Source organism: Chenopodium album, chromosome 24 (assembly GCF_948465745.1).
Source record: "Chenopodium album chromosome 24, dcCheAlbu1.1, whole genome shotgun sequence".
Lineage (NCBI taxonomy): Eukaryota > Viridiplantae > Streptophyta > Magnoliopsida > Caryophyllales > Amaranthaceae > Chenopodium > Chenopodium album.
Genome location: NC_137857.1, coordinates 9,514,223 through 9,536,652, shown reverse-complemented (window position 1 = coordinate 9,536,652; position 22,430 = coordinate 9,514,223). Strand labels below are relative to the sequence as shown.

Below are 22,430 nucleotides of genomic sequence, written 5' to 3'. Positions count from 1 at the left end.
CTCAAGTCTCACCATTAAAAAGGGTCTCAGAGATGGTCTAAAATAGTAAAACACAACAGTATTGGTCAAATTTTCGTGTTGATAAGTTGATAACTATGTCGGTCAATTTTTTTTTTTTATTTTTTTTATGCTAATGAGGAATACACCAAATAAAGAAAATTACAAAATAAAACAACCAAACAACCAATCAAGGAGGCACAAATCGTGGGAACGCCACGCCTTGCTAATCCTATGTCGGTCAAATATAATTGAGGTACTTAAAAAGTTAAAATAGACAAGGGAATAGTAGTGGCCTAGTGGGGATTGAAGAAGAGAAGAGGTACATAAATATAGATAGTAGACTCGTTAGTAAAATGTATTGGAGGACCCTACGGATTTGAAGCGCTCCTTAATTCCTTAGGGATCTAAATGCCGCTTTATTTGAGGAATTAGTAGAGTAGCGTGGCCAAGAGGCCCAAGATTAGTTTCAAAGACTTAGCTTTTTATTGACTTCTTAGCTAATGTTTTGGTCTTCTTTTTCGTTTTTATTTTTTGGTGTTTAGAGAGCCACAAGGGCAGGGATGAGAATCAATCCCAGAATTTTTTGTAATCGGGAGGAAAGCTTTAACCACTCGAGCTATCCTTCACTCTCTGGTCTTCTTTTTCGTTGTTTGTTCTGCTTTTAGTTTGTTTTCTTTCATTTGTTTTAGGGCTTGTTCTTTGTGTCCACAAAAAAAAATGTATCACTTAAAAAAAAACGAAAGGTGTATTATAAACTAGCAATATAATCGTAAAGTAAGGATGATACTAGATGTGGTCGTAAAATAAGAATAACATTAGATTTGGTTGACAAGTGACGCGGGCACGTAGCACAATCTAATATAGTAAAAGGCCGATACGACATGTGTGTCATTATTTGTCCTAATTTAATGAGTATTGCTCCAAATTACTTGATTAAATCCACATCAAATGATATCATATTGGTCCTTAGCACGGACCACAAAAGAAAATTGTTGATGTGTCATTAACTTAAAATCAATGCACGTAGTAATTGTTTTTAGGCATATGAAATTGACAAGGAAAGGAAAATGATACTTAGCATGAAGGATCGGTAAGACAAATAATTATATGAACTATGATTTCATTTCTTTGAATTTTTAAAACTCGAGTCTCTGATCAAATATTTTTTGTAAAACAATCACCGTCCTAATAGGAAGACCTTTTGCAAATAGAGGAAATAACTTTTTACTACCGTATGTATTAGCCATACAATTGTTAACTGAGTAGCTTTCTACAACAACATAGAATAGCAGCCAACAAGGCAACAAGTATATCCCCTTTATACTAGTACACAACGCTTCTAGCCGCTGATCTCGTGCGACTGCAGCAAGAGAACTATCATACTGCCAGTCTGCCACAGGAGGAGGTTAGAAATACGTACTCTTTTCCGACTACGATTCTACGAGGCTGATGACATCCATAAGAAGTATTGTACTCCATACTCGTATGCAAGTACTTTGACTCTTTGTATAATCTCATGTGAAGTGTGATTGTTTGGGAAGAACTAGATTAGCATTGATAATGCAATAATAGCACTTCCTCATTAAAAAGGGCCTTTAAAATAACTCAAATCGCTACTTAAAATATTGATCGGATTTTCTAATGAAAATGAACAAGTTCTCAAATTGGTGTTTTATTTGAAATGTTGCAGAAAACCTCAATTTAATTACCATAAGATAAGCACACATTAGCCTGCTGTCGAAGAGGACAGTGATTCAGATGAACAAAAACTACTTCAGGAAGGCAATGAGATTAAAGAAAGAGATAACAATGATGTTCAAGTTAGCAATGAGCAGAGATTGTAAGGAAAATGTGGTTTCTAACTTTCTATCATCAGGAGAAAGAACACCAAAAGCATATCGATGCAGGGAACTCCTCATAACCGAGCAGCCCCTGTGCACGATGAGGAGGAGAATGCAGCAGTAGCTCTTAAAAGGCTGCAAATAATTGGTGCAATGAACTGTAAAACCACAAAGGCTGGCTTTGGAAAACACCAGAAAGTAGTTTCAGAAGTCCTGCAAGCTATCAGTTGTTTTGATGTGTGGCATTTAGAGAGGGCGGTGACTTAGCATAGACCGTTATACCTCTGTGGATAATACTTTTGCAGATCTCATGCATATAACTAAACTTTGAATCAAAGCTTCTTGGTTTGTCATTTGACGTATTTATGCTTGTATTAAACTTGGAATGGAATGAAGAACATACTGATAACAAATAATAAGTTGAAAATAAGATTCATCAACCTTAAAGAGGAGGAAAAAAAACCATTAGAACAGCATAGCATAGCTTGCAAATGAGAAATTCATCATTCTTGTTGGAACTGAAAGATTGAGATTTTGACTACCAGATTCCTGAATTATACACTCATTGTTATACTTTGTAGCATACATCATATCCAATATCCAATATCCAAAAGTTAAGCGACATATGTAACTAGTAGAGTGAAGTATTTACACAAGTACACTACATCCACAACACGGTTAAGCCTGCATTTCAAGCCTAGCCATGAATTCTCACTCAGTTAGTGATTATCAAGTGTAATCTTATGCATCAGGCAAAAGAACAGAGTTCGGAAATGAATCACTCCCATTGTTAGGTGCTCCTTCTATGTTGAGTATTGAAGTAACCAGATTATATATTTGAACATTTTCGAATGATGGCACCTTTCTTCCCCCAGCAAACTTAGGACCATGAGCCATGAAAACAGTCCTCATGGAGAAGAACGCGTTATCATAACCATGAGCACCTCCACATTCATTCTTATTAGAGTTTTTCTGCTCAACTTTGTAACCCTCTTCAAGAAGCCCAATTATAGGCGGAATCCTATAACTATCAGCATAATGAAGCCTACTAGGGAGATCTTCCTTAAGAAAAACCCTCAAATTCTTCCCATTCTCCACTTTCCCTGATTGCAAACCCTCATTCATCTTCGCGACAACCTCCTTAGCAGAAAACTCCGGTGGAGGGCTAATCGCAAGCAAAGGAGTATACGATTGAACCCAATTCGACTCAATCTCAACCCAAGGAGCTAAATCATCCAAAAAAATCAACTTCCTATCACAAGTACCAACCATCCCATGATCACCCACCATTATAACATTAACATCCTCAAACACCCCTCTTTCCTCCAACCCCTTAATCAATCTCCCAATCATCTCATCAATCCTAACCACGGCCCGAGTAATCTCCGGGTCATCTGGACCAACCTGATGACCCTGATGATCCGGGTCCTCAAAATACAATGTCATGAAAACCGGAATTTCCTCAGTTGGTAAATCAAAATAACTAATGATCTTATCAACACGATCCTCAAAAGGCACAGAACCATTATAATGTTCACAATAATAATCAGGACAATTCCAGTCACCTTTAATTACCTCAGAACCAGGCCAAAAATACGCGGCCGCCTTCTGGCCGCGGTTCGCCACGGTCTCCCACAAGGGCTCACCGAGCCACCAGTGAGGTTCATGACTAGCCATTGAGAATTTCTCACCTGTCTTAGGATCAACAAAGTAATTATTAATAATCCCGTGATAAGCCGGGTATAAACCCGTTACAATTGAGTAATGATTAGGGAATGTTAGTGTTGGAAAAACAGGGATTAACCCATGTTCAGCTTCAGTGCCATTGTTGATAATGCGATGAATGTTGGGTGTTTGAGCTTTGAATTGGTACCCGAATCGAAACCCGTCTGATGAGATTAAGAGTACGACGGGGTGGGTGAGTTTGGTGAGACGACGAGCTGTGATGCGACTATTATCAATTGACGATCCGTAAGTGGCGGAGAAGAAAAGGGAAGCGAATGCGATAGCCGTGATGAGGGAGATGAATGTGGTGAGGAGGAGAGAGAGAGTGAGGAATTTGTTGGAATGGAGAGTGGGGGGTGGGGAAGTGGGTGGATCTGTGTCGAAGGAGATGAGGGGTGTTTTGGAGTTTGGGTGGTTGTGATTGATGGTTGGGAAGGGAGTTGAGTGGTGGAGATCTGAGGACGCCATTGATGATGGAGTGGAAGAGTTTGGAGTTGAGTTGAGGAAGATGAAGATGGTGAAAGAAACGTTGAAAGTGGTGGGAAGGATGTAGTGGATTAGTGGTTGGTGGATTTTAGCCGAATTTTGCTCCTGAGGTTGGGAAATGGACTATGGGCATATGCATATTAAGTCACATATTGGGCTAAATATTGTTGGCTCGTCATACAACAAAAATTATTTTCTTCTTAGGGCGATGAGGATCGATTGTAGGGTGATGAGAATCGGAAGGGACACTCTAATCACTTGAATTATCTTTTACTCTCTGAATAATTTTTTAATTTATTTTTTATACGAAAAAACGAAAACGTAAAACAAAAAAGGAGAAAAATTGTTTTCACTTTGTTGACGGTTTTCGAATAATTACGATTTTAATAAGTTTGAATAATTTTTAATTTATTATATAACATATTTGGAAAAACAAAAAAAAAAAAAACAAAAAATAGAAAATAGAAAATTACAACAATAGCTAACGATCCCGTATGAGTATGACTCACTAAAATTTAATTTTATTATTACTCCATATTATATTAGGTTAGGTCCGCACGATTATTCAAGGTTTATTATCACTTTAATAATACCTTTTTAAACCCATAATAAGCAATGCTTTACCCCCATTCTACATTCTCCAAAATTTCCACCCAAATCATAATCAATAATTCATAGAATACGCATAAAATTTAATCAATTCAAGAGTAAATCAACACACAATCAAAGTTAAACACATATAAGTAATTGGTTCCCTCGTTTTCTCCTTGGGAGGGTTTTTTGGTCCCCTCTAGGGTTTCTCCCTTGGGAGGGTTTTTCTAGCCTCCATTGCTAGATTTTTCTTTTTTTTTTGAAGGTTTTCCTTCAATCTTCTCCTTCTCTCTCTTTCTCTTCCATCTCTTTTCTTCTGATCTTAATTGTAAATTTTTGTAGGGGCTCCCATCGGTATTTTTACCGGTGGTAAGCCCCAAAAAAACTTTTTAATTGCTTTCAATAAAAGATCACATCTTTATGATGGAGTTTGATCTACTATTAGGTTTAATTTATTTGTTTGTTCGTCTGTCAAAGTTTGAAGATTTAGGGTTTCACAATCTCCAAAAGTGTCTAGAAGGCCATATGAGTTTTTTCACTCAAACAACTATTCATATGTGGATCTCAAGCCGAATTAGTGCTAACTCACAGATTGTATTGCTTCAGATGAAGATTTTTATAAAGGCGATCGTTGATCAAATCTGCGATGTAACTAGTTCTAAGGTGAATTGTATTTGTATTGGAATTTTAGATTTCCTCGGAATTGTTTGTAAGTGCCGTTTGGCTATCTTTCATTAATGAAATCCTTTCTCTTCTTGTTTAAAAAAAAAAAAAAAAAAAAAAAAAAAAAAAAAAAAAAAAAAAAAAAACTTTTAAATATAGAAACTAAATACAACACTTAGGTTAAAAATCAAGTTCCAAACTTACACCAACTTAACTAATTTTCCGATACCAAACCAACATCGATTTGTTAAAATTACCCCTAAATAGTGTTTTCACATGCCTTGTGACTTTGTGAGTCTTGTGAAGTTGTGAGTTCAAGTTGTGACTATTGCGAGAACTAAACTATTGGTACTCCCTTCTTTGCCCATTACAACTTGAGTTGAAAACTCCAAGTTGGTGGTTTGCAAACACTAGAGCAAGAAACAATGGCGTACATAAGCATGGGCGAAGCGCACAGAAGAATAACAGATTATCTCAACAACTACTCCGACGCCATTGCTACCCAAAACGGACCTTTACTTCGTCGCCTTCTTTCTTTCTCCTCCAACAATCCCAAACTCCTCTCTGTTGCTGATGCTCTCAACATTTTCCAGGTCTTTCTCTTCTTCTTCCTAGGGTTTTTATTTCAATTCTTAATTATTATCATTATTACTACACAAAGTAATTGAATTTCAATCTTACAAATTTGTGGGTTTTTTTTTTTTTTTTTTTATTATTTAATTGAATCTTACAGGATGTGAGTAGGTTGATCAGACAATCACATGATACTTTGGTTCCATTACTTCGAGCTTTGCAATGTTACAAGCTTGGTCAATTGGTTGATGCTTATAATTCCTATGAGAAATTTGCCAAGTATAATACTTTTTTTTGTTGATTAATTTGAGATTGATTTATTTTTTATTGAATTTTTAAGGGTAGGTTGTAATTTGGAATGGGTGATTGTTTAGTGCATTTATTCAGGAATTTCGAAACTGGGAATCGGCATGGGCGTTGGAAGCGTTATATGTTGTTGCTTATGAGATTAGGATTATTGCTGAGAGGGTATGATTGATACTTCACTGTAGTTTTTAGTATATACTGTGTTGTGGTAGTTATTGGTATTGGTTAATGAATTATTATTTTGTGTGTTGTGATCATAGGCTGATAGAGAGTTGGCATCAAATGGTAAAACCCCGGACAAATTGAAGGCGGCTGGTTCTTTTCTCATGAAAGTTTTCGGTGTCCTTGCTGTATGTTTCTTTTGCTTCCTTCCAAGTTACTTTAGTTTCGTTTTTGATTCAGTATATACAAATATACAATGCCCTATTTATCATTGCGGCTTTTTTTTAGTTTGTGGGTTTAGACGATTTCGAGCATTAAAGTGCACTTTGAGCACCTTTTTGACTTTATGTCTATAAGTTAGAAATTTGCCTCACTTAGATCCTTAATGGACATCCACCCTTGCCTCATAGATTGTGTGAAGTAGACTGGAAACATAACTATTAAGAGGCCAAGACCTGGAATTGGAGGCTGTGACAAATCCCAAGGCATACCCAACACTCCCTCTATTGGTACTTTGTTAGATTCCATTAGATTAGTCATTTCTAAATATTTGAGTTAAAGTACTACAAATATTCACTATTTACATTTTTATATGTCGTTCTTTGGAGTTCTTAGTTGTGCAAGTCTAATGTGAGAAATTTATAGATTAGCTAACTAAATTTAGATAGTCGCCTATTGTTTTGGGAAGACCAAAAAAGACATATGGCCAATCATTTAGGGATGGAGGTAGTGATGATGACTTTAAAGTTTTTCCTCACCTTTTAATCTTTTATCCACTTGCTAAGTTGCTAGGACTAATAGCTTTGATAAATAAAGTTCATGGCCATAAGTTGAGTTCCAAGGTTAATAAAGGCAACTCGAGTTGTATTCACAACTACAATAATTTCTATTATGTTCAGTTTAATTTTGGGCCAAATAGTTTAGATAGGTTCAAGATAAGTTAATAAACTTAGATGAGTAAAATTAAGGTGAAAAGAGCACACCTTTAGGTGAAGCTAAGGGTGATAATGATTTATCAACTGATCAAGCTCCAACTTGGAGTAGCTAGTCTCAAGTGAGTTCAACGCCTCAACTTGGTTTGTAGCATTCCAAGCCTCCAACTTTATCGAACTCAAAAACTTGAAGTTTAATGTAGTTTACATCTCGAACTAAATTAAAATTTATTTCAACCATTAAGCTTATCTTTGCTATTATATTGGGATCCTCACTAGTTTGAAGTCTTTACTAGTAAATGGAAGCCAGAATTTTTATATGTAAAGATTTAATGTTATAATCTAGTGAAACTCATGAGCCTTGCTGGTTGTGTTTAGCCCTACTCAGTTCTTAATAGAGAAATTGTGGGTCTGGACTGGGGGGGGGGGGGGGGGTGGAGGGGTGGTACCTGAATTTGATATCTCTGAAGATACAAATGTAGTAAGACTAGTGGATTTGTTTGTGTTTCCCAGTTGAAATTAAAAGAAAAGTGTTATTCAAAGAGGCCTATTACAGAGGATGAACATTTTAAAGGGGGAAACTGGATAAGTGAATCTAGAAGTATATAGATGATGTAGAATCTTGGACCTGCGGAGATTGAGTTACTGTGGATTTTCTTTGTTGTGACTTCCTTGGAGCTTGTGGATGCATTATGCTTTGGACTATCGTGTTGAGCTTAGCAAACATATTTTTTAATTTTTTTAATGTATTGTTCTAAAATAACATTATCTATGTACAAAAAGATGGCAAAGTTCAAATTTCCAACAAATACGTGACGAAAATATAAGTTTCAGACTCCTGTCGTCACATACTCTGGTTAGCTTTATTGTAAGATGTCTTTAGGCTAAACTTGCAAACTGTGAATTAGGTATATCTTGTGGCCTTTTGTTCTTGGTTTCTTATCATCTCATTCTATCTTTTGTTTATATAAAATCATGTATATGCATGGTGGCTGTGTCTTATTGAGTTCTGCCTGTTTGCATAAAAGAGGGCTGTTCCAGGAACAATGCCTAGACTCATTTGTTTTGATGGAATGCTGTTGATATGAGTTGCTGTGTTTGGCAGGGAAAAGGGCCAAAACGTGTTGGAGCCTTGCATGTGACTTGTCAGTTGTTCAAAATCTACTTCAAGGTGCATTTTGATTGTTGCTTTTATCTTTTTAATGCCTTCTTTTCCATTCGGTCATAATCATATTATCTTATCTCATGAATGTAAAATATGTGCTGTAATCTCTAATTGTATCAGTCCTTCACCAACTATTTAGAGGGTGTTTCTTTCACCTATTAGAGTAGAAATTGATGTAAGGGAGGAATGATAACATGGTCCCCACTCCCCTTGCGGGTGTAATATAAGATTGTTTTTAATAAATGAACAGAAGCAAAATCAGATTATAAATTAGCTCAGTTATTTTTAATTTCTCCCACTACTAAAAGCTCTCTTTGCCTTAGCGCCCAAGAAGATGCTAAATAATTAATTGTATCCCAAAGCAGATGACTAGCTAGGATGGTTCTCTAAAAAACTTGAGCAGCACCACAAAGTTGCCATTGCTCCCAAAGCAGATGACTAGCTAGCATGATTCTTTGGAAAATTCGAGCAGCACCACAAAACTGCCACTGCTGCATTTATGACATGACATCTTCTCCTTTGCTCTAGCTTCTAATGATGCTCCTTAAGTGAACTTGCAGCAATTCCAAACTTTGGATATCTAATTCGAGGGCAGGGGAGGGGACCGGAAGGATCCATTTTCCTTCCCCTTTTAATAGACCAAATCCCTCCATTGTTGGAGAGATTTGGAAGGAAAATGGAAGATCGTCTTCTCCCTCCCCTCACCCCCCTTTCCCTTCCCTCTTTTTCCTTCCCCTCCCTTTCCCTTCACTATTGTTATCCAAACATGGTGTTAATGTCTAATTATGCATAACTAGACTTAGTTTAGTTAATTAAGACTTATATAATCTTGATTATGGCTATCGAAAGGAGATTGTTCTCATGATTTGACGAGCTTGTATTATTTGCCTCTTTACAGCTTGGTACTGTCCATCTCTGTCGCAGTGTAATAAGAAGCATTGAGACTGCGCGTATATTTGATTTTGAGGAGTTTCCACCCAGAGATAAGGTACTTCAAAATGCATTTCTCCAAATGTTGGTTATTCTTGTCAAAATACATATATCAATATGTATACTTATATTCAGGAGATGTTGGATTCCTATGCTGTGTCAGGTAACTTACATGTATTATACGGGTCGACTTGAAGTTTTCAATGAAAATTTCCCAGCTGTAAGTGATTTTCTGTATTTGTACAGCGATAATATTCTTTTCATATTAAACCTGTAATTACCTTACATCTTATACAAATGTTTGTTGGACGATCTGCTGTAGTTGTCAGGTGTTAAGAAACTGTGATAACAGAGCTCTCTACGTTTAGCATCAAATATTTAGATTCCTTTGTACACTTGTAGCTTTTTTAGAAATAAACATACAGCTCATAATTCTCGAGTATTACAAGAATACATTATCTCATACTGTTCAGAATTTCAAAGATCAGCAATTAGTGTATTTAAGTTTCAGATTGACAACTCAAACATTCTATGCTGACCAATCAGTATCTGCATCTCATGACTGGTCATATGTTTTTGAAAGTCAGTTTGTTGGAGAGGATTCTACTATTTTCCTGTTGCCAGATACATCATATATAAGCTGAATTTGTACTTGGTCCATTTGTCTGACCCTTTGTGATATTTCTGAAGCAATTTAAGGTCTCTCCAACAAGCAAACTGCTATTGTTTCATATTATTTTCTAGATGAATGAATGGCCACCATTCCTACATAACTCATGTATCAACCAAAATAAAAGTCAGAAAGCTTTGTTTGCTACCTCTCCTTGAAATAGCTTCCTGGAAACATGTTCCATTTGAGAGGTCAATCACTTGAGCATGGATTTTAAGCATGGAAACTGAACTTCATTCTGGTTCATTTAACTATCTTAGTGCTTGAGGCAGTTACATAGGACCAATCCTCATTCATTTACACTTTAGGATTTTAAGAACCATAGATCCTAGAAAATTAAGGAAAACGTAAGGAATTAATTAATGGCTGGAAAAAGTCACTGGTGCTGGGTATATGTTTAGTAGCCTCAGATCTGGCAATGGAATTAACGTATTGAAAGATTCTAAGAAAGTAAGGAAATACTATATAAAGAATTAATAACTTTTGGCTGTGGCCCTTAATAACTTTTGGCTGTAGGCCTTAATAACTTTTGGCTGTAGCTCTTAATAACTTTGGGTGAAAAAAGTCAGCTGTAGAGGATTTCTCTTGAACATAAACTCATTGGTCCTCAATTTTCTTGTATCACTAACAACTCTCTCAATTAACGGAACAAGGTCCAAAGCTCAATTCACTAAGTATGTTTGTATTACTACTAAGTCACAATGTACCAACCTAGATCCAAAGCAACACTCACTGGATCAACCTACGACAAAATGTGTGCTAGTTTTGCCTTTGGATTTGTGGAAAATTTTGGTCTTGGTTCTCGTGCATAATCTTTTATCTAAAATCAATGTTTCTAACCTGCAGGCTGATGAGAAATTGTCATATGCTCTGGCTCATTGCCATCCTGACCATGCAGCCAATATAAGGTATTGTTTGCATCCCCTTCGCAATCTCTGGTCTTGATATCTTAAGTTCTTTGAGAATCACGTTATACCTGTAGGTCAAGGGATATTCCTTTTTCTGGAAGCAAAAGGCATGTACGAAGTATATATTTTTCATTGTGGTTCAAATGATTGACAGCTAAATATGCATGTTAAGAAAAAAAAATAGTGAATTCTGCTTTGTTTCTTTCTTATCACAAGTTTTGTAGCTGAGCCTTGTGCATATAATATTTGCAATTTATGTTAATTTTGTTTATTCAGTAACCTTTATACTAAATTTTGATCTATGCAACTTTTCCACCTTGGCAAAGAAGCCCCAGTTTGCATCTCTGATTTCTTGGTATGAGATGTTGCCTGAACAGCCTCTCCACATTTGCACATTCCAAAATATAGTATAACTATTGAGATTCAAGTTCACTGCCTTATCTTGCACTTAAAATTATCCTTGTTGTACAGAAGAAATTCCTCTGCTCTTTATACTGTATAGACAGAATTCCACGTTCATGCTCAGTGTTTTACTTATTCTTACATGATTGAAGAGAGGGATGGGCTTGTTTCAGTGTGGTTGCTCAATTATCTGGCAGATTTTATTATTATTGAATAGGTCTGAATTCTGGTTGTTCTTGCAAGGGGTGAGAGAGCAGGGGGGTACGGGGGATTCACATTCAATTATTTGAGTTTCCATACCTTTTTCTGCATCCTTTTGTTAGTTTTGTATGCTTCATTTACTTGTTTTTTACATGTTTATTATTTGTTTCTTGGATAAAACAGGATGATCCTGAAATATCTGATACCTGTAAAGCTTTCAATAGGCATCTTGCCTGGAGAGTTACTGTTGCAGAAGTATAATCTTCTTGAGGTAAAATATGTTATTTGGTTGTTTACTTCTCTTTTATTGCTATTTCTACAATTCCAAATGTTCTCCATGTACCAAGGATACAACCTAGCAAAGAATATGACTGCATATAGAAAAGAAAATCATACTTGATCAACTGAGTATTTAAAACATCGTCTTCCCTTAAATATCCTTGCAGAAAGCAATCATTGGGATTTTTATTATTCTTAACATATTTGATCTGCTTTTGTTACACTCAAGTCCTACATTTATATGTGGTTTTCGCATAATGCAGTACAGGGATGTTGTCTTAGCTCTTAGAAGAGGTGATCTTCGACTACTACGGTGTGCTCTCCAAGAACACGAAGATAGGTATATTATTTTGTAGTATTTTTTTTTTAATGTTTGGCCCCTTAAAATTATTCATTGGGTGTGCTGATTTGCTATTATGAAACTGAAATTTTTATTATTGTTAGGTTCTTGAGATCAGGTGTTTACCTTGTATTAGAAAAACTTGAGCTGCAAGTTTACAGAAGATTACTGAAAAAAATGTAAGCACATATAATCTTCATATACTGGTTGCTCTCATCAAGCTGGTTATTCATGTATCTTTTCACATTTGTAGCTATACCATTCAAAAACAAAAAGATCCAAGTAAAGCACATCAGGTGAAATTGGACATTATAGTCAAAGCACTGAAATGGCTTCAGATACACATGGATCTTGATGAGGTGATTGCTTTTTTACTATTAATTCTGCTATCGACCAGTTGCAATGGGAGCTTAATCTTTGTGCTAATACTTCGATGCAGGTGGAATGTATAGTTGCAATACTAATTCACAAAAACCTCATAAAAGGGTACTTTGCACACAAGAGTAAAGTCGTAGTTCTGAGCAAGCAAGACCCTTTCCCCAAACTAATGGGCAAGCCGGTGGGTTTGTGATATTTAAAAAAGGTTGACGCCTTTCTGATCAATATGCTTCAGTGTCAAGCTGGCTCAGAATCAATTGATGCAAATCAAGCTGGCAGTTGTGTTTCTTCCAACTGCTGAATGAACATTGATAGCCAATGCAGATATGCAGCTGTCCAGTCCGAAATAGCGTGACCTTTCTGTAGCTTGGTCTCATTGCTTCCAATTTTTGACTGGGCTTGTAATATCCTGTAATTTATAGTTGATTGGCTTGTGTGCTAAACTGCTTATCAATTTCACCTGGATGTATTTTATTTGTATGTCTCGTGCTTTGGTTTAGTATCTCTGGTATAGCCACTAACTTGGAAGAGTGTCAATGTGTTATTATTTGAGACCTAAATGTGTCTCCCCACCTGTACGATTGGGATTCTCTAGTCCCAAGCTAAGTCTCAACAATACTAATAGAGGTTGTTACTTAACTAGGAAGACAGATTTTGAATAAGGTAGGCAACTAGGCATGTTCCATAAGATTTTTAGTCGCTTCATTTTGTAAACTGAAAGATAGATTTGCATCTCTATATTAATTGTTATTTTGCACATACATGTTTATAGAGGTTGTACGTTGCAGCCGTTGCAGGTTAACATCACGGCACTAGGGAATTAATATACACCAATTAACAGTCCTCCATAGTTTGACTATTGGACAGGACCGCAGGACAATGGGTTAGGCTTGGTATGGTTGATAGTAGGTTTGGCTCAAAAAGGGTTATCTTTTATTAGGCCTCATTTGGACCAACGCAGGTCACATGTACAATATTCGATTTTTTTTTTCCCCCCTCATTTGGTACAATAAAACTCTTACCTTGACCCAAACCCTATATGGCAGGCAAACCCAATTACCCATTAGGTTACAGATTTAAATAAACAGACTTGTTTTCAGACTTCCTTTGAAGTATTTAAACTTTGAACAACAAAGTACTCCGTAGTTAAAACATAATTCGAGTAATTTCGTACATATATAACTACATGGTACCCCTTAAAAACTGCATCTAAAACTGTAAAAGCATCATTTAGGTACCTGAAACCAGAATATAATATTGAAAAGACACATTAACAAAAAGTTCAAAAAAAATAAATAAATAAATAAATAATTAAATCGAAACTTTAAATTTAATCATTATACTTTTTTTTTTTTTTTTTTTTTTTGGGACAGACTCAGACGTAATTGTTACATTTATATCAAAACAGTAAAGTCATTAAAGCAATTATAGCCAACAATAATTACACAACAGAGAACCAAATTACTAGCCTGTTCCACCACCATGACCAAGAAAATTAAATTACCATAAAATCTAGAAGAACTAATACAAAATTTGCTGTTATTGAAACTCAGATGCCTAGCCAAGCAGTGGTCATCACAACATTTGGTGCTGCCATTTGGGAATGCATAGGAAGACCATATGCAAGATCCATGTTTCAAGCACCACTCGCTGGAAAGTTTCTTTCAACATTTGAAGGCATTAAGACGTTAAATACCATCAACAGGAGTTGATATGATCATTCTTGAACATCTATGCTTCAAGCACCATTCGGTGGAAGGCTTCGTTCGACATTTGAAGGCATTAAGACGTTAAAACCATCAGCAGCAGTTGATATGATCATTCCTGGTATCTGGGCATGCCAACGTAGCTCCTTCAAGTCCTTCTGGCCCTGTAACACAATTGGGATGAAAAACAGTTAGCACCAAAGACAGCAACATACCAACTTATGATACCTTTAGTGATATAACCTGATGGACGAATAAAAGCTGTGGAGGCAATTCCTCAGGAGCATCCACTTTGTCTTCTGTTAGAGATTTAAATTCTGCCTCTTCTTCTTCATCTCTTTCTAGTGCTAGATCCCAAATTCTGAAATGGAGAGCATAAAAGTATCAGATATCAAGCAAAAACAAGCATTATACATCACAACTAATCAAGTTATTCTTACGTCAGCTGATGGTCGGCTGAAGAGACTGCCAATACAGAATCCTCATGGGGACTCCATTCAATGGAAGTGATAGGGTGTTTATGGTGAGTAAAATGTGCCAACATCGGTTCACCATCCTGAAAAGAAATGTAATCAATATACAGTAAATGTCAGAACACAAAGCCTCTCCAGTCTATATCCATTTCTCCGTAACTAAATTAGCACATGTATTTCGCATTATTTGTTTCCGAGGAGAAAAAAATTGATTGGATCAATCATGAAACCAATTGGTGCTAGCCACAAACTTTATTCTTACACAAAAATATTAGAAACTGCGTAACTATAATTCCATTTTTTGTTTTTTGGTTGAACTAAAATGCCATTTATATAACTCAATGAAAATTCTCACTTCGTATTTTACACCCCAATGATGAAAGGTTCAAATCTGACAATGCACATAATGACATAAACGGTCACATATTAACCAACTTCTTGTTCAGTTATGATGTGGCAATAAAAAGAACAAACATTAACAAGTCGTCAACAGTGCCAACTATCGGTCACATATTAACCTACTTTTCTTCAGAAGAGTTATAATGTGGCAATATAAAGAATAAACATTAACAAGTCCTCAACAGTGCCAATTGTAGAAACTATGACCTATATGAGGAACAGGGTGAACATAATATTGCAAATGCAATAATGAAGTAATGTTTTTTCCATGTCCTTGGTCCATTCTACTATGGACAAAAGCTTGAACAGGAGCCCATCACAGAAACAGAGTGTATTGGCTAGACAGGTTAATCAATGCTAAAATGAAAGGTCGTCAAAACTAGGGCACATGACAAGAAAGAAGAGCTTCAAGGTATTAGCCAATAGCACATCACTAAAAGAATAGCAGTGTGGTTCTACACTAGTCAAAGCCTCTTCTAAATTTAATAGGCACCCTTAGAGCAATTAACTATTGGTCTATTTTTCATCCTCCTCACACATGCCCAACTATGACCAAGTAATCCTAATGGTTACCCAACGTTTTGCTTTCATATTCCTGCTCTCTCACTCTCTCCTTTTTAGACAACTCCATGGCATGATCATCATTCCTTATCTCTTTATAACTTCTTCTCTTCATGTTTATTACTTGTTTTTGTTTTTACTCTCCTAAAGAACAAGTCATGATCAAAGGCTGCGCATACTTTTAACTCTTTGCACCCAAAGAAAATAAAAGTGAAAGAGAAAAATATGGGGCAATTTAAACTCAAGTGTGCACCAAACCCAGCACCAGAAGATACACTCAAGCATCTCACCCAATTAGATCAAACACATACATACATGACAGCTAATAGACAAAAGACGCCTCGGACAATGAATCATAATTTGGCAAAGTCATGCTGATGAAAGGGGAAAAAAGGACTTAATAGTCAATTCATTTACATGTACTAGCGCTGGCTAAATCAGCCCAGCCAGACCAATTGCCCAGCTATCTTTTGGAGGTGTGCAAGGTCCAAATAGACTTAAGACGTCAATCTTTTTAACATGTACTAGTGTACTACAGCTGGTCAAGTCAGCCCAGACTGACTCCGTTGACCAAGCCCTCTAATGCAGCTGTGCCCTGCCCAAATGGAGTTTTTGTAACACTTAAGTGATCAGGCCTGATCTGATATTACCAGCTTCAGCCAACTTTTCAACCCAAAATGTTGCTCAATCAGATACCTAGATCCAAGCACAGACTTTTTGAGTACGACCTGGCCAAGGCCAGCTCTAACAGATAGTCAAATACCATGACAGAGACATTGGCATCATTTTCTTAACCTGTTTGCAATATGCATCAAGAAGCACCTTAAATTCGCATATCTCCCTGCCCCTCAACGCAAGTTTAGTATCTTCTTAAACAAAAGAGGGCTACTTGGCTTGTTTGACTAGCTAATAATGTTTGAATGTCTGTATCGAGTTATCTACAGTTTGGTGGTTTAAGATGTTAGGTACAATCAGCTTAAAAAAAAAGCTCTTAGAATTAGCTTCTTCAGAGTCAGTATCAATGAATACACCGTTTATTTTTTTCAAATTGTTTGACTACATCTGCAATCTAAGAGCCAAACAATGACTAAAAAAACATTTTCCAAACAAAACCGTATCATTGAAAAGATGATCTCTATCCCAGAAGCAACATTCTAATTAGCCAAGGAAATCACTGCTTTAAGGATTGCTTTGATGGGGCATTAAAGCATTCCCAAATGTGCGCAGCCGTGCACACACACATATATCCCAAAGCACATTCTTTCTCAAACCACATTTCATGACATTTTTTTTCCTTCATTAAAGCAAACTGTGATGCTCGATCATCCTGTAAACTTTTCAAAGGTTCATAACTACATGCCTAACTCAGATGTTGGCTTTATTCGAAATATGATGCTTATTACGAATGATAAAGAACTAAGCATAATATAATGCAAGCTTTAAACAATTCTTATGCTTCATCTGTGCATAATATATTCATTAAGCCTCACACCTAACACAATTAAGAGAAGCATTTAAGGCAATCCAATCATAGACAAAAGCAAAACAAAGTATTTAGATATAGTTATGTTGCTTGAAAAAGAAAATTTTAGGTCACATGTGTATTGGCCTATCAGATGCAAAACAGTGTACCTTAATCATTTTAAGATTAAAAATGGAAAACGACCCATCATCGCTACCTGATGCAAGCATATAGCTTTGTAACCTGATGCCAAGAAAGTGCCAAATCAATCAAAATATGCAGAGTGGTAAAATAATGAATAAGATAAAAACGTGAGATAACAGAATTTTAACCTGTTCCATGAGATTACATTTACATCTGCATCATGGGCTTTAAATGACATTGCAGGAGATTTCCCCAAACGAGTATCCCATATTGCAATGGTCTTATCAACAGAGGCAGAAGCAAATACACAGTCCTCGCCAGGACTCCACTGTAAGTTAACACATCAAAACAGGAGTGAACAAAGTACAAAACACCATTTTACGTAATAATCCCTTGCAATTTCCTCTCCATGCCAATAGAAAAATCAATGTTCTTGAATATACTCAACTCCTGCCTAAAAAAGAATCATTAAAAAAATACACAAGTGTACCTGCAGATCTTCCACGCTAGCAGTGTGTCCAACAAATGGATTTTTATCAACATTCCATTTTGTTCCAGATGTGGGTTCCCACAAATAAATAGAATTTTGACAATCACCTTCACATACAAATAAGCAGCTCGTATCAGCAATAAATCATCAAAGAATCGTCGACAAAAGAATGAATGTCACACAAATATATAGTCATCTCACCAGTTACAAGCTTCCCAGCTTCACGGGGACTCCAATCCATGGCATATCCTTCATCTTTATGTCTGAACATACACAGTGGTGCTTGATTAGCCACAGAATTTCCACCCCGACTGGTGTCTGTTGATTCAGCTAAGAAATTGAGATGAGCACTAAAGTCCCAAACCTGTAGACAAGATTCCCAACTGGTTATAAAGGCACAAAAATAAGCAGGGTGGCCGATAGCCATGGGTGTACACCTCAGTACACCAACATAAAAGTCTACATGATTGTAGTGCATAGGAATTATAAAACCCTTTGAACTAACCTGCACAAAACCTGTATCCCCCCAAGTGGCACAAATGTGGGGACTTTGTGGCATGGATCGAATTCGATTAATGCATCCTTGATGAGCCACCCTGCGCAGCTGCAAAATAATCAAAACACTTCAGTAAAATCTCATGAATATATAAATGCAATGGCTCGTAGATAACATGTTATCTCTATCTCCATCGCATAAACATCTCAAAAAGAGTAGACCAAGCCCATGAAGCTGAAATCAAATGCAAATGAGTTCTTGCCTGCAATATAGGTTGTTTTGATCCATGCTCATCCTCATCATCATCTTCATCACTGTCACTATCACTTTCCATGTCTGAGCCATCGGCAGCTTTTTTAGGTACTAATTCACGCCTTTTACCAGAAATGTTTGATACCTTGAATATTTCAATAGAATTCAATGATGGTTTGTCTGCCTGCAAACGAATAATCATCAATTTAGTAAAAGAATAAAAATTAAACAACCTTAAGCCTGGCAAAGATATTTGAAAGGTCACAACTTTATGAAGGGTACAGAACATTCACAGTAAGTCAGTAACCAATACAAGATGATGCCTTTACCATGTAAACCAACACAGATTTTATGTTAAGTAACTGATAACAGTTCAAAACATTTGATAGAACTCACCTGAGTTCCGGCGACAACATAGACGGTATGAGGAAATTCAGTTCTAACCAATCCTAGTGAATCTTGAATAATATCAAAACTGCAATATTAATCACAAAAAAGAACCAGTCAAGGCCTAAATCACCCTCCACTTCATGAAGATAAAAGCACTATCAACTAACATGCTAAGAATTTACAGCACCCAAATCAGTGAAATGAATTAACATTAATCTTCAACAACCCAAACACCAATACATATTACTAACTCCATTTCATATGATTTGCAACGATTATTTTATATCTCACAAATAATAATACCCAAAATTGCAAATAATATGAAACGGAGGTAATACAACATTGCGAAATAAATTTGTGCAAAAACCATGAAAAAAATAAGGGAAAAAGAGAAAACCTTAAACAAGGCCAACCCATATGGAAGGCATGATAAGAATTGTAAGCAGAAGGGTCCCACTGAAGTTCTTCATCTTCTCCGACAGTATCGACACCTGGTTGCCATACTCGTGGCGGCGGCATCGTAGATGATGAAGCCTCGGAATCATTTGAACCCTAAAAACAATACAGAAGCATAATTGATTGATGACAAATAAAAAAATTGGGAGGAAGAGGGGAAGATTGAATAACCTTGGACTTCTTCCTCTTAGCTTTCTTGGGGTTTTTAATGCTTCGTGCCATTGATTTAGATGTTCAAGCTTCAACAATGGCTGCTGCCGCTGCTGCTGAAAAGGAGAGGAGAGGAGTGTCTACTAATTGAATTGGTGATTTATGTGTCTTCCTGGGGTTTAGGGTTTATGTGAAAAGTTAATAACCTTAATTTAACCTTTTAAAAAATTGTCACATGATTATATTAAGGGTCTATTCACATTTACTTAACTGAGCTGAAGTGAACTGAACTGATTGGAGCTAAAGTAAACTGAACTGATTGGAGCTGAACTGAACTGAACTGATTGGAGCTGAACTGAACTGAATTGAGTCGAAATGAATATTTTATGTGAGAGGGAAATTAAGAGCTGAACTGAAATGAATTGAACTGAACTGATTGGAGCTGAACTGAAATTAAGTAAATGTGAACAGGCCCTAAGTTGTGAAAGGAGATATATTCACAGATTTATCTCATAAATAAACTTGAATTCATCAATGGCCCGCTAGTCTGGGCGAAAAAACAAAAAAAATAAAAATAAAAATCGAGTTTAAGCAATGCAAAAAAATGAACCCTACCCGAAAAAAGCTCGTTTTGGCCCAATGACCCGCTAATTTACGCGGTTGAGAATAAAATTTTGTGCATGAGCCCGATTTGACCTGATTTTTTATCACCTGGCCTCTAATTTTTTACTTTGATTCTTTGCCACAGTCTTTAACTTCATGATGCTTTAGAAGGTCCAAATGAAGTTTGTTTTGAGCATAACATTTTGTTCAAGTCCCACTATAGACTCAACTCAATAAAAATGATGAAATAATTGTAATGCCCTTGGAATAAACCCTAGACCATGAATATTCCATAATCATGCTCAACACATATCCCGGGAAACCCTAATATGGCCCATTAATGTCTAACACGGTCTAAAACGATCTAGAACCCTAATATGAACCCTAATCAATTAGTTAGGGTTCGTTTGGTATTGCTGTGATTTTCTGTTTTTTGGTTTTCAAACTCATATTATATAAGTCAAATAATTAAACAAAAATTAGTCAAACTTATTAAAATCATGATAATTTTGAAAACTGACAACAGAAAAGTGGAAACACCTTTTTCTTGTTTCCTGTTTTTGGTTTTTTGTTTTTAAAAAAGGAAAAATTGCTCCCATTAATCTGAACTTTGCCTCATCCGCCGAAAATAATCCCAACTTTCGTTTATTATCTATTGCACCCAACTTTAGGGGGTATTAATTTTCGTTGCACCCAAATGACCTGCAACCGGTAAATCAGGTAAACATTTCTAATTTTTTTTTTCACATGTGTCAACATGTAATTGGTTGAAAAAAAATAGGGAAAAAAAAATTAAAAACATAATTAAAAAAAAAAAAAAACCCCAACAGCCACCAGCACTCCAGCACTGCCATCACCAGCACCAGCACCACCATCACCGGCGCCGACCCCCTCTCCCGCAACCACCCTCCCCGAAACCCTCCCTCTTCCGCAACCACCCTCCCCACCCTCTCCCGCAACCACTCTCCCGCAAAACCACCTAAAACCCATCCCCCACCCTCGAAAACCCTAATCGGACCTCCCTAGCCATCGCTAGGGGTTCCGTCAGGGTTTTCTGAGGGTGGGGGATGGGTTTCCGGGGGTGGACGGTGGAAATTAATTTTCGGGGTAGGTGATTTTCTGGGGTTTTCGTGGGTGGGGGAGGGGTTTTCGGGGGTGGGGGAAGGGAAGGGGTGGGTTTCGAGGGAGGGGAGGGGTTTCCGGGGATGGGCGGTGGTTTCCGGCACCTGGGGAGGTGTTTTTCGGGGGTGGGGGTGATTTCCCGGCGGGGTGAGGGTGGGGGTGTGGTGGCCGGCTGCTGGGTATGGGTGGTTTGTGGGGTTTTTATTTTTTTTTTTGTTTTTTTGTTTTTTTTTTTTTAAAAAAAAATTTAAGCCAATCATACGCTGACACGTGGCTAGGTGACCTGCTACATCAGGTTAGATGACCTATTGGGTGCAACGAAAATTAATACCCCCTAAAGTTGGGTGCAATAGATAATAAACGAAAGTTGGGATTATTTTCGGCGGACGAGGCAAAGTTCAGATTAATGGGAGCAATTTTTCTTTTAAAAAAAAACAGAAAACAGAAAACGATGTCAAACAAGCCCTTAGTTTGTTAGTTCTCCTCTATTAATATTGGTCAACACATATAAGTTGGGTACTTAATTTTCTCCACACACTCTCTCTCTGCAAACTTTCTCTCTCTAAACGATTAACTGACTTGACCTTCGGAATATTGGACTCGATTTACCGTCTTTGTTTTGTAGGACTCGATTTGACCAAGCGAGCAAGCTCCCCCAAACTCAAATCTTGGAATTCATTTGCATAAACACAATTGGCGTCGTCTGTGGGGAATATTGTCCACAAAAATCATGGTAACCACTTATCGAACCGATAATACTCAAGGTCAGTCCCACCCACCCCGTAAACCACGGAACAATTAACAATCCAATCGGGAGGATACAAGGAGATAACAACTTGTCGATGAAGGGAATTAAAGCCTGTCACTAGGCAAGATCTAGAAAAGTCGACCGAACAATTCAACACCACCCTCTAAAAAAAACCATTAAGTAGATAACTGAAGCAATGAAGAACAATCAAGTGAGGCTTTGAACGTTAACCCTAGAAGTTTAGAACAACTAAAATTTTACTTAAACTATAAAGTTCACCCTTGTAATCTACTTTGTATTTTACTTAAACATACAAATTTACCCTTGTTTTTGTATCATTATATGGTACCGGTCCTATCAAATATGAAATTGCTCCCGTGTAACGGATCAAATGAGTGACATTGGCTAATATTATGCCAAAGATAC

At 36.8% G+C, this 22,430-nt stretch overlaps 3 protein-coding genes across 3 annotated transcripts; 1 reads left to right on the top strand and 2 right to left on the bottom strand.

Annotated features, from left to right (window-relative positions):
- Positions 1 to 2,222: 2,222 nt before the first annotated feature.
- Positions 2,223 to 4,167, bottom strand: LOC145611918 (nucleotide pyrophosphatase/phosphodiesterase 1-like). The gene has a single exon (XM_081667299.1). The coding sequence runs from the start codon at positions 4,032 to 4,034 to the stop codon at positions 2,583 to 2,585; it is 1,452 nt and encodes a 483-aa protein (XP_081523425.1). The 5' UTR covers positions 4,035 to 4,167; the 3' UTR covers positions 2,223 to 2,582.
- A 1,402-nt stretch (positions 4,168 to 5,569) lies between these two features.
- Positions 5,570 to 13,313, top strand: LOC145611622 (enhanced ethylene response protein 5-like). Its single transcript, XM_081666964.1, has 13 exons — positions 5,570 to 5,899; positions 6,040 to 6,158; positions 6,254 to 6,347; positions 6,446 to 6,535; positions 8,385 to 8,450; positions 9,343 to 9,432; positions 9,538 to 9,594; positions 10,891 to 10,952; positions 11,739 to 11,826; positions 12,098 to 12,174; positions 12,279 to 12,353; positions 12,428 to 12,533; positions 12,614 to 13,313. Exons 1-13 carry the CDS (start codon positions 5,732 to 5,734, stop codon positions 12,743 to 12,745), a joined length of 1,224 nt encoding a protein of 407 aa, XP_081523090.1. The 5' UTR covers positions 5,570 to 5,731; the 3' UTR covers positions 12,746 to 13,313.
- A 614-nt stretch (positions 13,314 to 13,927) lies between these two features.
- LOC145611579 (protein HEAT STRESS TOLERANT DWD 1-like) lies at positions 13,928 to 19,689 on the bottom strand. The gene is made up of 12 exons (XM_081666919.1): positions 19,553 to 19,689; positions 19,323 to 19,477; positions 18,932 to 19,010; positions 18,546 to 18,719; positions 18,293 to 18,391; positions 17,989 to 18,151; positions 17,788 to 17,894; positions 17,486 to 17,625; positions 17,324 to 17,396; positions 14,699 to 14,814; positions 14,502 to 14,619; positions 13,928 to 14,422 (listed from the first exon to the last, which is right to left on the bottom strand). The coding sequence occupies exons 1-12, from the start codon at positions 19,601 to 19,603 to the stop codon at positions 14,291 to 14,293; spliced, it is 1,407 nt and encodes a 468-aa protein (XP_081523045.1). The 5' UTR covers positions 19,604 to 19,689; the 3' UTR covers positions 13,928 to 14,290.
- Between the last annotated feature and the right edge of the window lie 2,741 nt (positions 19,690 to 22,430).

What these genes read in the sequence shown, in the direction of transcription:
- LOC145611918 (XM_081667299.1), bottom strand. Translation starts at nt 4,034, where the DNA reads ATGGCGTCCTCAGATCTCCACCACTCAACTCCCTTCCCAACCATCAAT.
- LOC145611622 (XM_081666964.1), top strand. Translation starts at nt 5,732, where the DNA reads ATGGCGTACATAAGCATGGGCGAAGCGCACAGAAGAATAACAGATTAT. An exon ending in TCCTATGAGAAATTTGCCAA is followed by an intron (nt 6,159 to 6,253) that starts GTATAATACTTT and finishes GTGATTGTTTAG; the next exon opens with TGCATTTATTCAGGAATTTC. An exon ending in TACACATGGATCTTGATGAG is followed by an intron (nt 12,534 to 12,613) that starts GTGATTGCTTTT and finishes ACTTCGATGCAG; the next exon opens with GTGGAATGTATAGTTGCAAT.
- LOC145611579 (XM_081666919.1), bottom strand. Translation starts at nt 19,603, where the DNA reads ATGGCACGAAGCATTAAAAACCCCAAGAAAGCTAAGAGGAAGAAGTCC. An exon ending in TCAGCCGACCATCAGCTGAC is followed by an intron (nt 14,620 to 14,698) that starts GTAAGAATAACT and finishes TCTCCATTTCAG; the next exon opens with AATTTGGGATCTAGCACTAG. An exon ending in AGCTTTTATTCGTCCATCAG is followed by an intron (nt 14,423 to 14,501) that starts GTTATATCACTA and finishes ATTGTGTTACAG; the next exon opens with GGCCAGAAGGACTTGAAGGA.